Consider the following 14101-nt stretch of genomic DNA (forward strand, 5'->3'; position numbering starts at 1 on the left):
TGACAAAACAAACTACCAACACTGGACACAGTGCGTGCGGGATTATGCTTTCTCCCATTGTTATGCTTGTCTGCCATTATTACAAGACTGTTGGCATCCAGCCCTCCTTTCTCTGGGGTGGTGATGGCCTCCCATTATGTTTTATGTGGCATTAATTACCCAAACCAGTAATTGTTGGAAAGTAAACAACTTGTAAATCTTGGCTGGCCCGGGCAGTTGCCTTCTGTTCCTGGGAACACCGTGATCTGGGGAGGAGGCCATGCGCTGAGTTCCGCTTGCTGGTCAGAGCAGCTCTGCAGGAGTGCCTGGTGGGCACAGCCCAGGGGGAGTCAGCGTGGGTGGGCTGCTCTGGGCAGCACTGCCCTGGGTCGCAGCAGTGGCATCCTCCAGACAGTCGGGAAGGGTCAGGGAGCCCTGGTGGTCTCATCCCAGGGCACGTCCCAGCTTGGCTGCCTCCTGGCCATGTGACCTTGGGTGGCTTTGGGTGGCCTCGTCACTCAGTGTACAGAGCTATTGTGAAGGCTGGAGGAGAGTTCATGTGTGTGCAGTGGGCACAGTGGCTGGTGCCTGGGTGGGGCTCAGGACGTGAGGGTGCACCTAACACCTGTGGTTGGAAGTGGCGCTCTGACTGGCACTTGTTGAGGACTTATTGCATGCCCGACTGGAAGGACATTGTCTCATTTAATCCTCACAACCGTTCTGCAGAGAACATTTTGCAGACAAAGAGAGCGAGATGCAGAGAGGTTCAAGAACGTGCCAGGACATGGGAGGGTCTGACTCAGCCCCCGTGTATCTGACCCCAACTCCCCTCCCTCGGGCCAGGCCACAGGTGCTGAGTCTTTGCCACTAACTTGCAGTGTCACCATGGGCACATCAGTAGCTCTCTGGGACTTAGTATTCTCACCTCTAAAATGGGCACAGTCATACTATGGGTTTTCAGGTGGTCTCCCAGAGCCTGTTGGATGGGAAGGACCTGCGTGTGTCTGACCTGGTCTACATGTGCTCGGTGTTCTGTTTATTGGACAAAGACTATTTTCCCCAAATGCTCCCTGTCTGATTGGCTTTTGGGTACCAGACTGACACTGGAAGAAAAAAATACCAGTCATTGTCGCCATGGACATCTGTTACATGCTTGGAACAGTATGAGGCTTTCCCTCCTATTTTCTTTGTTTCATTTGGTTTGGTTTGGTGAGGAAGATTGTCCCTGAGCTAAGATCTGCACCAGTCTTCATCTGTTTTGTATGTGGGATGTCACCACTGCACAGCTTGCTGAGAGGTGTGTATGTCCACATCTGGGATCTGAACCTGCAAACCCTGGGTGCTGAAGTGGAGTGCGTAAACTTAACCACTATGCCTCCAGGCTCGCCCCATGTTTTGCATTTTTTTCAAATACACATGCAATATATTCCTAGTTTAAAAAAAGTTGATGCTGAAGGTGCACCTAATGTAAGAGGGAAGGGTCCTTCTTTATCCAGTGTTAGATGCATATATTAGACTCACAAATATAGGAATATGTATATAACATTTTAAAATAAAAGTACAATCACATTGTGTACATATTATTCAGCAACTTGTTTTTTCCCACTCATCTGTATATGTATGTATGTATATGATGTATTGGTGTGTATGTATGTGTATGTGTGTGTGTGTATATATACATCGCTGGTGGACGGTTTTTCCTGTCTATTTTAGATCTAGGTCTGCCTGTTTTATAATCTGAGAGTTATTTTTAAACTTTTAATTCAAAGTAATTTTAAATTTCAAACTATGGAAGAATTGAAAGGTTATTACAATGAACTCCTGTGTGCCGTTCGCCAGGTTCGCTGGTTTTTAACGTTTTGTCACATTTGCTTTCTCTGTGTATTTTATGTATATTTTCCTCCCTGAATCATTTGAGGGTTAGTTGAGGACATCGTGTTCCTTTATTTGTAAATACTTTACCACCTGTTTCCTAAGAACAAGGACATTCTTTTACATAATCACAATTCCATGATCAGTTTCAGGAAATTTAGTATCAATACGATATTGTTACCTACCGCATAGCCAATTGTTCCAATACTGTCCTTTTTAGCAGTTTTTCGCCCTGATTCAAAATCCAGTCCAGAACGAGGCATTGTATTTAGTTGCCCCTCTCTTTACTCTCCTTTAATCTGGACGGATCCTCAGCCTTTCCTTGTCTTTGGTGACATTGGCCTTTGTGAAGAGTCTGGGCCAGGTGTGTGCAGGCTGTTTCTCAGTTTGGGTTTGCTTGTTTCTTATTCAGGTTGTTGGGGCAGGAATGGTAAGTGACACCGTATCCTTCTTGGTGCACCGTGTCATGAGGCACGTCGTGCTAACTTGATCACCTGGGGAGGTGCAGGCCTCATTCTCTGAAACACCTGAGTGTTAAGTAGTCCACCACGTGGTAGTAACGCAATTGTTGACCACTTCATTTCTTCTCAGTTTTTAGCTATAACAGTGCTATAAACTACCGCATTGAATAGATTCATGTAAATATTTTTAATCTCGTGTGCTGCCAGCTCTGTAGACTAGAGTCTTGGTGATGGGTAGTTGAGTCATGGACTGTGCACGTTTTCAGTCTTGTTGGGTATTGTCCAAATGCCCAACAGGTTGTAACGTAGAATCTCCCACCTCCAATGTGTATGAGGGCCCATTTCTCCACATTTTGTCCTTGTCGGATGTTAGCAATCTGTTAAATTTTTGCTGACATGATAGGTGAAACTGGGATTGCATTGTTTTCATTTGGCCTTTCTTTGACCATTAGTGAGGTTGAACATCTTTTCATGCTCTTCTTGGTTGGCTGACTAGTTCCAGCTCTGTTATTTGCTTTAGGGAATTTAATGTCAATCTCTGCCACCGTTAATTAATTAAACACCTATCACATGCCAGTACTGTCCAAGGGGCTGGTGTGTGTGTGTGTGTGTGTGTGTGTGTGTGTATGCGTGTGCAAGTTTGGTTCAGATAAACTGGCAACCGGCCTGTCCTCAGAGAGCTTCCTGTCTAGTTGGGGAGCTACGACTTAGCCTTCATGCCGGAAAGCCGGAGGGCAAAGTTGCAGAGCTCTGAAAGAAGTTGGGAGGAAGTAAGAGGTCAGCAGGAAGAGGGAAGCTTATAAAAAATTCAAATTGCAGTGTCCACAAATAAAGTTTTATTGGAACACAGCCATGCCCATTCCTTCGCGTATTGTCTGTGGCTCTTTCCTTGCTACAGTGGCAGAGTTGGGCAGTTGCGACCAAGATTTTAGGGCCCACAAAGCCAAAAATAGTCACTGTCTGGCCCTTTACGGAGATGGCTGATGCCTGGGCTAGAAGACGTTAGACGCTGTGGGCTACATGAGGGCAGGGGGAGGAAACAGGTTTGTCGAGCACCGCGGGGCCAGCCCAGTGCGGAGAGCCACATGTGTGTATTTTATTTTGTCCTCCTCGGAAAAGACGTTTTCTCTTCTATCCCCTGTGCTCCTTGCCCTCCTTCCCCGATTGCTCCCTGTGTGGGTGGAGGGAGGAAGTGCCAAGGGATGGAGGTTGGGCACAGTCCTAAGGCTGGGGCGGAGGGAAGCTTCCACACCCTTTGGACTGGCTTCAGGGCCCTTTGGGCAGTGTCCAAGCCGTTCTTCCGGTGTGTTCCAGGTGCCATTCAGGTTGGCGGCCAGGGCTCCCCGCTGAGCCACAGTCTGGCTGAGGAACCCCTACCCCTCCCTGTGGGCTAAAGCAGGAGCACTAAAGTGGGAGGCGGTCCCCAGGGCTCTGCTGCCACCGTGCTGGGGGTGGAGCCTGTGACCACCTGCCCTTCTGCCCCTCCTAGTCACCTTGGTCCCTCTGGGCTGGCGGTCACCAAGTGCTGACCATGGGGCTCCTTGCCTGCTAGCCTTTAAAAGGCCTTTCACAGAAGCAGAGTAGAGGTGGGGCGGGGGTGAGTGGGAGGAATTGCCTTGAAGGCCTTGGCAAGGCTGTGGGAAGGCCACCAGGAAAGGCCACCACCGGGCCTGGTGCCCTGTGTGGTTCTTGGTGTCTTCTTTCCGATACTCTCACTGCTGGGGTCCAGCCAAAGATCTCGTGTGTCCACTGGCTGCTGGGTGCACCTTCAGTCCTCCACCACCCTCTGCATCCCAATTAAGTACCAATATTGCCCACGTGTTGGAGATGCGGACACTGAGGCTGGCGCGTGGAGCCATTTACCCATTAGTGAGTGGTGGGCCGAGATGTGAGCCCAGGCTCCAAACCCGGATGCTGACCACATTACCCAGGAAGTCTTAGGGGGACATACAGGAACACTCGTGGCTGCATATGTATATGAGTTTTACAATTACTACTGGTTTACTTGTGATCTATGATTATGATTTTATACATGCAGTCATGATATACACTTTAAAAAATTAAGTTTAAAAAGTGAGTTGGTTAAATAAAATGGGCTCATCACATTGCAGGAGGTTTTTAATTTCAGTGGCAAAATTGTGGGGTGGGGTGTGATACGTCGGGTGAATGCTAGTGTCTTTGAACGCCCTGCACCCAGCGTGTCACTGGCACTAAGGGGGTGGCCTGGGGCTGTACAGTGACTGCTGAGCAGTGCAGCCCAAGGGACCCTCCCTCTAAGGTGGGGCTGGGGAGTCGGCAACACATGGCCAGGGAACAAGGCAGCCTGACAGCTGGCTCCGGGTGCCGTTACTGCACTCGGTTTTCTGTGTGTGTGAGAGAAATGTTTTCACTTCAGATCTCTTGAATACTGCGGAGAATAAGATGACAACTACTCCTGGGCCTAACACAGTTTTTTCAGTCTGGCCAAATTTGCTTCTGATTTTCTCTCTTTCTAATCCCGTTGCCTGTCCTCCCTCCCCAGAAGCCAAACCGCTACTGTGGAATCGAGGTTGGTTTGAATCCCCGTGCGCATTTTTACATTTTAAATCTTTCCTCCTTGCAAATTTAGCCGTAAAGATGAATAGTGCTGTTTTGTCTTTAAACTGTATATAAGTAGTTTCATATAGATCACCGTGTACTTCTTTTGTTTAATGCTGTGTTGCTGAGATTTCCCCATGTTGAGATGTGTCTCTAGGGCGCTCATTTTAAGTGCTGTGTGCTATTCCATTCTAAGGCGAGTAATAGAATTAACGCGTCTCTTTCCTCGTTGCTGGAGAGGCAGATTGTTGACGGTTTCTCCCTGTCGTGAACAGTGGCTGTGAGCAGTTTCTGTCCATCTCCCAGGGCACATCAAGTGCCTCTTTAGGACATGCCTCTAGAATTGGATTTGCTTGACCGAAGGTTTTGTGCATCCTTAGCCTAACTTTTTTGGCAAACTCTTTTCCAGAATGGTTCTATCAGTCTAATAACTTGCATCAGCAATGCCTGAGAGCGGCCCTGCTTTACATTCTCATCAACACCTGATATTGTCACAGTGTAACTTTTGCCCCACTGATGGATGTAAGACGGTATCTTACTTCATTTTGCATTTTCCTGGATACTTGTAGAGACCAGCATCTTTTTGTACGTTTGTTGACCATTTTCTGTTTCCCTAGGGTGACAGTTTGCCAGGTCAGACCCCACTTATAGAGATTGTGAAATCATTAATGGCACCCCTGGCATTTTCAAAGGTGTCTCAATATATAAATTTTAACGTAGTTTTCCTATACGATATAGGACATAAATTATTCTTTGTTTGTTTCTAGTTAAGAAATGCTTTCTTATTCCAGTCATAAAGTCTTATATTTGCTTTAGAAATGTTAAGGTTTTGTTTTTATTTTATGGCTTTCATTCACCTAGAATTAATTTATTATATATGGTGGGAGGTAGGGATTTATTTTTTCATATAGACAACCAGTCATCCCTCACTCTTGAAAAGCCTCTTTTTTCTCACTTTCATAAATCAGGTTTCTGAGTATCTACTTCTGGGCTTTTTGTTTTTTCCATTGGTCTGTTTGTCCCCATGCCAAAAGTGTAGTTTTAGTTTTAGATCCTGTAGCCTCATAATATGTTCAGCGTATTGTAAGTAGGATAGGAATGTGTGATCCAGGGAGAACAGTTTCTCAGGAGGAAACAAACGTCCAGCCTTATGCCACAGTGTGGTTGCATGTCCATCAGATTTCAAAGGTCCGCTTGGTTCAGAGAACTGAGGTCATGGGGTGTTAGGGATGGGAGCCTAAAGGAGAGGAAGGGTTTAGGTGTGTGGAAGAGGCTCGTGAAATAAAATGAGTATCAAGAAACTCAGGAGAAATGTAATAGATGGACTCGCTGGACATTAGAACCAGAAGGGATCTTTGAAGCAACTCGACACTGTGCAGAGTAGTTTGGCTAAGTGACCAGTCTTTGGAGTCAGAGAGACATAAGTTCCGTCTTCGATAAGATGCTTAACCTCTCTGTTTCTTATTTCCTCATCTATAAAATGGGGGCAGTAGTGGGTTTTCCTCATGGATTGTTGCAAGGACTCAATGAAGTAATGCACATAAGGGGCTTAGCCATGTCCCAACACATAGCTGAATGACAGCCAAATGGTAGTTATTTGTTACCCTATTTCCTTGATTCTAAGACCAGCGTTTTTTTTTTCTTTTTACAAATTTCACAATTCTGAAATTCGAACAGGCTTTACTATCATTTTCTGTAGTAATTTGTTTTTCCTCCCAAATCATTGTTTAGAATGTAGAAAAGAGAATTTTACAGACAAGGAAATGGAGTCAACATGCTTTATCCAAGGTCACCCGGTGAGTTGAATTGGTCATTTTAGGAGTCACCTTTATTGCCAGTCTTAACAGGAAGAAGGAAGGAGAAAAAGGCCATTTTAACTTAGGATGGGGATGGCCCGGGTGCTTATATGCTGCAAGATGCTGTAGGCAAACTGTAATTACTGTACAAAAAGGAATCAGATGCCTTCCAGCAAGGAGAAGTTGGGAGAGAATTTTGTGGACCTACAGAAGTCCTCTCCCCAGCAAATGACACTCACGAGGTAGGATGTGGCAAAGAACGTGGTAGGTGCTGGAAACAGATTTAGGTTCTGCTCCTGGCTCTGCTGCTTACTAGCTGTTTGAGTTTGCCCAAGTCACGGAACCTCTTGGAGCCTCCGCGTCCTTCTGTCACTGGGGCTCAGAATCCCAGACTGCCCCATTGACTTGTTCTCAGATTCAGACGTTGCCCTGGGCAAGCACCCAGTGAAGGAAAGCTGCAAGTATTTGTTCCTGGAGGCACGCCTCTCCCCTCCCGCCTGCTTGCTGCAATTTTGTGTGGGATTGCTTTCTTACTCATTCTTCCCCTCATCTACAGAAATTCTGCCCACTCTTCAAAGTCCATGGGGATGTTATCTCCTTGGTCAAACCATTTCTCCCCCTCCCCGTGCTGGCTGAGTCTTGCCTGTCTTGGGATCTCTGTTGTCTCTTAGAGGGATTTCTCAACTTCTGCCTTGCATTGGTGCTTTTCCTGTGCTGTTTCATATGTCCCAGAAGATTACTAACCCTTGGAGAGCAGAAGTATGTCTTACTTTTTCAAACCCTGTAGTTCTAGCATAGAACAGCATTGCAAAGAGTATGAAATCGTCTTTAAGCATTTGCTGAGTACCTGCTGTGTGTCAAACAGTGGTGAGCAAGCAGACACAGTCTGTGCCTTCACAGAGCCCACTGTCCGTGGCTCCCACCCATGACCCAAAATGATGGCGGCCAAGGAGAGGAATGCCCATGTGCCCCAGGTCAGTTCAGCTTTGAGGACCTCACTCGTTGGCCAGGGAGTGACTTTGGGGATGGCCTCTGGATGTGCTCTGCGTTGTGCTGTGTGAGAGCTGAGCGTGGGGCGGTCAGTCCCGCGGGCCGCAGTGCATGGTGGCCGCGTGGGGAGGAAGACTGGACGGCCGTCTGAGTCCTGAGTCAGGGTGGTGGGGTGTGGCTGGGAGGGGCTCCGAAGTGTGTGGGAGGAAGGGATGAGGAAGGGCGATGCCAGACTCAGCAGGAAGCACGTGGGTTGCGTGTCTGCTGCAGGTGGAGGAGGCTGTGGTCCTGGCCCACTTAATAGCTCTGATCTCCAAGTTGCTGCCTCTTGTGTTCAGGCTCGGAAAGTGCTCCGTATGGGGCAGGAGGTGCCTCGCTTGGGCAAGAGCTGAGGTTGCTCTGCAGAGCCTGGGGTCAGTGTTAATTGGGCCCTGGGGCGCCTGTAAACCCACGGTAATGACCATTAGGGCGTTGGACCTCATGCCAGAGCTGGCGACATTCTTCCTCGGAAGAGGCGAGGACACTGGAAAAACCAGTTAGGGCACGTGAGGTTCCATTTTATGTTGCTGTCAAGGGTGTGTTGGCTCAGGAGCCCGGAAATGTATGTTAAAAATCTGGATGTTTCAGAAAGTTAGAAGTGTTGGTGAGGTCAGCAATACTGTTCTGAGTTGCATCTTCTGACCTGGCAAGTTGGCAGGATGAGAGTTTGGGGTCTGCGCCTCTGCCCTCCGCTGGGAGGGTTGCCCAGCACCTTGTCGTGAGCAGTGTCGGGGCTCGGTGTGTTCAGCGGGTGTTTGCCAGTCCTGTGAGATAGGCTGGTAAAGCTCCTGAGAAGGGAGGCTCGCTGAGTGGGTATTTCTGTGCTTGGCCAGCATCGTTTCCAGGCCTAATAACACATGCCCTCCATCCATTCTGCTCATTTGTCCTTAGGATTCGCATGGTGTTTGGCAATAATTGTTGCTCAGCAAATATCTGGAATGAATGATTTAATTTCATATTCTTTGCCCATTCTGTTATTCAGTGGGGGAGGAGTATATTAGTTTCCTGTGGCTGCCATAACAAATTACTACAACCATGTTGGCGTAAAGCAAAAACAACAGAAGCGGATTCTCTCACACTTCTGGAGGCTGGAAGTCAGAAATGTGGTGGGGCCGTGCCCCTCCTGGGGCCGGCGGGAGACTCCATTCTCTGCCTCTCCCAGCTTTGGTGGCTCCAGGTGCTCCTGGGTGTGTGGCCGCATCCCTCCCATCTCCGCTCACATGGCCACATTGCGTCCTCTTGTCTCCCCTGTGTGTCTCTTACAAGGACTCTTCCCTGTGGATTTAGGGACCTCCCAGATAATCCAGAATGATCTCCTCATTTCAGTATCCTTAACCTAATTGCATCTGCAAAGGGTCTTTTTTCAAATATAAGGTAGCAGGGGCTGGCCCCACGGCCGAGTGGTTAAGTTTGTGTGCTCTGCTGCGGCAGCCCAGGGTTTCACTGGTTCGAATCCTGGGCGCGGACATGGCACCGCTCATCAGGCCACACTGAGGCGGCGTCCCACATGTCACAACTAGAAGGACCTGCAACTAAGAATATACAACTATGTACCAGGGGGATTTGGGGAGATAAAGAAGAAAAAAAAAAAGATTGGCAACAGCTGTTAGCTCAGGTGCCAAAAAATAAATTTTTATATAGCTAATCAGATTAACCAATACCAATTATTAAATTGTTTATTCTTATTTGTAAAACATCCTTTATTAAGTTGTGATATACGCTAGAGTGTTTTAGAGTTGGACAACCACAACTTGTTTAACTTGGGAAAAATTGACATTTGATACATGGCCTTCCCATCTAGGAACATGGTGTATCCTATTTATTCAAACTATATTTTATCTTCCAATAAAGTGTGTGTAGTGTACTTCAGGTTATTCCTAGAAACTTTTAAATTTTTTGTTATTATGGATGGATCTTTTCTCCATTTATATTCTTTAACTAGCTTGTGCTGGTTGTATGTCACCAAACAGAATCCCCACACCCTTTCAAATACGTGAAATTCTTTTAACTTGGGAAAATGCTTTTCATTCTGCAATTAGAGACAATGTTTAACAGGCTTTTATTCGTTCCTTTAAACCTGCTCTCTGCCAAGGTATGGTCAGTTATTTACTTGAATGTGGATTTAAGTAGCTGTGTTCTCTGTCTGAGTGACGGGGGCATTCTTTATAAAGAAATAGGAAGTTATGTTCCATAAATTCATTGCTAACTATACTTTGAATTCTATTTCTTTGAAAACCATGGAGTGCTGTTTCTTGAGGGGTCACAGGGTGCCCTACCTGGGGTGCCCCAGGCCCGTCTGGGCTAGGAGGACAAACCCCAGTGTCCGGTCCAGAGAGCAATGGCCCAGCCTTGGACTTTCTTCTCCGCTTTGCTCCTCGGGGCTGTGAGGCCGGGGTGGGCACTGAGGGGTTGAGAAGACCTCTAGCTGGGTGAGCCCCAAATGTGAAAACACTCAGAGGTGGAAAGTATACTGTTAACCCCCGTCCAGGTCAGTCCTATGAGATCCGACTGCTGGAGAACCGGAAGCTGGGAGACTTTCAAGATGTGAACACAAAACATGTCAAGGTAAGGCTGTGGGCCGCCCTCCCTCCCGGGGGGTTGGCTGGGGTCTGTGCGCTGGGCTTGCTGTGGGGGTCAGGAGCGGCGAGGAGGCTCGGGTAAAGCTGCAGAGGGAGAGGGGGTTCCTGTCCCCGGGAGTGTGTTGTCTAAGGGCACGAGGACAGGCCGGCAGCGTTGGGAGCCAGAGTGGCTGATGCACTGGCTCCGGGTTGGACAAACTCAGGCTCCAGCCTGGCTTTGCCACTTAACTGAACTTTCCCGAGCTTTGGTTTGCTCATCTGCACTGAAAGGCCTATAGATGAGCCATGGATGTAAAGCGCTCAGTGATTCTGGAAAACAGGGTAGTCATCGTTACTCTTACTGTCGTTAGCATTATTGGGGTTCTGAGAAGGGATAAGCACGAGCTCAAGAGCTGGGAAGGAAGGCTCCAGAGGAGAGGCCAGTGGAGACAAGAGGTTTGCTCTGGCTCAGGGAACAGCCCTGGTGGGTTCTTCTTGGGTCCCGCTTGGCCCCCACATTCAGCTGTCCCCTGCTGGCCTCCCCTCCCCAGAGCATCATCCGCGTGGTTTTCCACGACCGTCGGCTGCAGTACACGGAGCACCAGCAGCTGGAGGGCTGGCGGTGGAGCCGGCCCGGGGATCGGATCCTGGACATCGGTGAGTCTCCTGGGGCAGGAGAGGCCTAAGGCTCTCCAGCCACATCGGGGTTCTTGCTGAACGCCTTCTGGGGCCACGCCTGTCCAGGGCATTTTAGCGCACTCCTGTGTCAAACGCTGTGGGAGCTAGCAGAGGTGAACATGCCATTCATTGGCCCTGCCCTCAGGGAGGTCCCCTTTCGGTGGAAAAGAAAGGCCGTGGAATTCAGAGACCTGCTGTCGGGGGTTGCAGGAAAGGCTTTGCAGAGGGAGAGGGTTTTGATAACTGATGAGGGGAAGCATGGGCATCGGAGAGAGGGGCAAGAGAAGTGGAATTTGGGGGGCTCAGGCACTGGTCCACAGTCTTTTATCCACAACCCTTGGGGCCAGATGGGTTTTGGAATTCAGAAATTAGAATGACAGCAGGGTGTGTAGACCTGTGGCATTGGGTAATCACAGGCAATCAAGCACAATAATATTTCTTTAGCAAAATAAAATGACTGTTCACACAAAAAGGGATAAAGACTCTAAATAGCTTCATGGCAATTCGAGTCAGGCTTTCTGCCAAATGAGTTATGCAAAACTTAGTTTTCAGAACTTCTGGCATTTCAAATTGTGGTTAAGGAATTTGGACCTGTAATGAGAGTCCTTCCCTAAATATCTGGGAGTGGCTGACAATTGCACTTTTGTGTGTGTGTGTGTGTGCAGATATTCCACTGTCTGTTGGTATCTTGGACCCCAGGGCCAGCCCGACCCAGCTGAACGCAGTTGAGTTTTTGTGGGACCCTTCGAAGAGAGCCTCTGCGTTCATTCAGGTAAGCCGATGAGGTTGCCGTTGGGGGCCAACCCGAGTTCTGGGGTCCATTTGCAGGGCCCTGGTGGGCTCCTGTTCCCTGGTGCGGAGGAGGAGGCTGAAGGGGAGAGGGGGTGTGAGTGTTGCTCAGAGTCACAGAGCTCGCTTGGAATGTTTCAGAATCCTGTGTGGGTTTTGCTTATCGTTATCTAAGCTTTTTACAAAATAAATATGTCCTAGCATAAATAATTTGAAGTAAAAAATTTTTCCATAATAGTTTCTATTATGAATTATTTAATTATCACGCACCTGGTGTGGATCCAGCCTTGTGTTAAGCGCCATGGAAGGTCAAGGTGGCTGAAGGCTTGGCGGGGGCCGTGCTCTGGGCTCAGCATCAGCTCTCTCACTTACTATGTGTCCCTTTTTGAGCCCCTTAGTTTTCCCACCTTTTTACAAATCAGATAATGAATAGAAAGCCATCACTGCAGTGCCCGGTCCATAGAAATTGCTCAGTAAAAGTTAGCGATCTTTGTTTTCTTCTCATAATTGCAATATTCTTATTTTAAAATTATTATGACACTAGCATTGTTGCACTAATATAGATAATATATTATCTTTGTTGTTGCACTAATATAGATAATATTATCACAACATTATCATAGTATTACAACAATAAATATATATCAAGTGCCTTCCATGTGATAGGTACTTACAGAAATGGTTCCAGCTTCTGGCCTGGCCTGAGTAACCTGGACACCAGGCTGTTAGGGACACAGCTGTGGTCCCCGCTCTGCAGTCTGCGGGATTTGCCACGGGAGGGGCCTGGGTGAGGAGCGAGGGTAGGGCTACGGGGGTCAGTGGGCCTGGAGCAATGGTGAGACTTAGCTGGCCAGGCAGGGCCCCGAAGATCAAGGGACAAACGTGGGAGGACGTGTCGTTTGTGGACAGCGTCGGGGAGCAGGGAGGTTGAGGCAGGCCCACACCGGCTGTGCAGGACGGGAGCCTCCACGTGGAGAGGAGCCCTTGGGGTGTCTGGAGCCCTTTGCTGCCTGCCTTGCATTTCCCTTCCAGGTGCACTGCATCAGCACAGAGTTCACCCCGAGGAAGCACGGGGGCGAGAAGGGCGTGCCTTTTCGAGTGCAGATCGATACATTTAAGCAGAACGAGAATGGGGAGTACACGGAACACTTGCACTCGGCCAGCTGCCAGATCAAGGTGTTCAAGGTAGGACGGCCTGCCATGCTCCGCCTGCCGTCACAAGTGGCGCAGGTCCTGCCTGCACTCAGCCTGCGCTGGACGGTGATGCCAAACCGTTGACTCTTGCCATTCGGCCTGGAGGCCCAGCCAGGAGCTCGGCATCCCTTTAGCCGGGGCTTCTGCCTGGAGTCCTGATGAGCATGAGCTGCCTGCCAGGGGATGGCGGGCGCCCACTCTGCGCATCCTTGCGCTCGGGGCACCTCGTCAGCTGTCATCATCATAGATGTCAGTGCTCAGCTCTGCTTTATGAGAATGATTGAATTTGCGCATTTTTAGATTCTTGTTTTTGTCGTTGGCCACAGACTCTAGAGTTGCCCATTAGATTCCCCTTAAAAATCAACTCAGGCCATTTTTCCTTCTGCAGTGGCCTCCTGTTGGAGAAAGAAGCACTTTTGGATACCTCCTCACTTTTCCTTTCTTGCCTCACCCCTTGCAGTCACGTGTCATTGTCTTTCATCTCATTATCTGGACTGATTCCTAAAGATGGTAGCCAGTGACTCAGCTCAGGGTCCCATGTGGCCCCGGGGCGATCGAGTTGCCACAGAGCCTACATCATTCTCAGGGTGGGCGGGCTGTGCCCAAGCCGGACTATAGGCCCCGTCCCCAGCAGGCTGGACCCCCATTGGCCTGGGAGACTCCAGCAGGTGCCTGCAGAGAAGGAGTGAGCCCACCTCCCCAGCAGGAAGTGCCTTGAGTAGCCGGCCCCACTGCCTTCCCTGTCCTCCCCTTCTTTCACAGTCAGGTGACCTTGGAACTTGCTGACAAAGTTCCACGTGCTGGGGCTGGAGATTCCGGAGTGACTTGCTTGAGAAAGGGCCTTGTTGGAGAGAAAGCTGGGTCAGTGTCGATCTTCCTGAGCTTGGGAGGGATGTGGGACTAAATACCCACAGGTTCTACCTGTTGATCAGGAGATCTGTCCTGTTTCCCAACTAGACTGGAAGCCCCTGACGACAGGGACTATGCCATTTACCTCTTTAGTGTCTTCCGCGGACCCTGGGACACAGCACTTGGCAGAGATTTGGGGAACATGCCAATCATCGCAGCCATGGGAGAAACAAAGCAAGAGCTGGTGGCCTCTGCACTTAGGGGACCACACAGCCGGCTGCCTGGGTCCCCCGCAGTGATGGCATCTGGCCGCCTGAGG

The 14101-nt window shown here is 49.0% G+C and overlaps 1 protein-coding gene across 1 annotated transcript in view; it reads left to right on the plus strand.

Moving 5' to 3' along the window:
• Positions 1-14101, plus strand: part of TFCP2L1 (transcription factor CP2 like 1) — a 58599-nt gene that overhangs the window by 19661 nt on the left and 24837 nt on the right. Inside the window, exons 3-6 of the mRNA XM_023622732.2 lie at positions 10203-10279; positions 10824-10929; positions 11616-11722; positions 12772-12924. Coding sequence (XP_023478500.1) covers positions 10203-10279; positions 10824-10929; positions 11616-11722; positions 12772-12924 — 443 coding nt within the window. The remainder of the gene's footprint in view (positions 1-10202; positions 10280-10823; positions 10930-11615; positions 11723-12771; positions 12925-14101) is intronic.

This window comes from Equus caballus, chromosome 18, assembly GCF_041296265.1.
Source record: "Equus caballus isolate H_3958 breed thoroughbred chromosome 18, TB-T2T, whole genome shotgun sequence".
In the NCBI taxonomy this organism is placed as follows: Eukaryota; Metazoa; Chordata; class Mammalia; order Perissodactyla; family Equidae; genus Equus; species Equus caballus.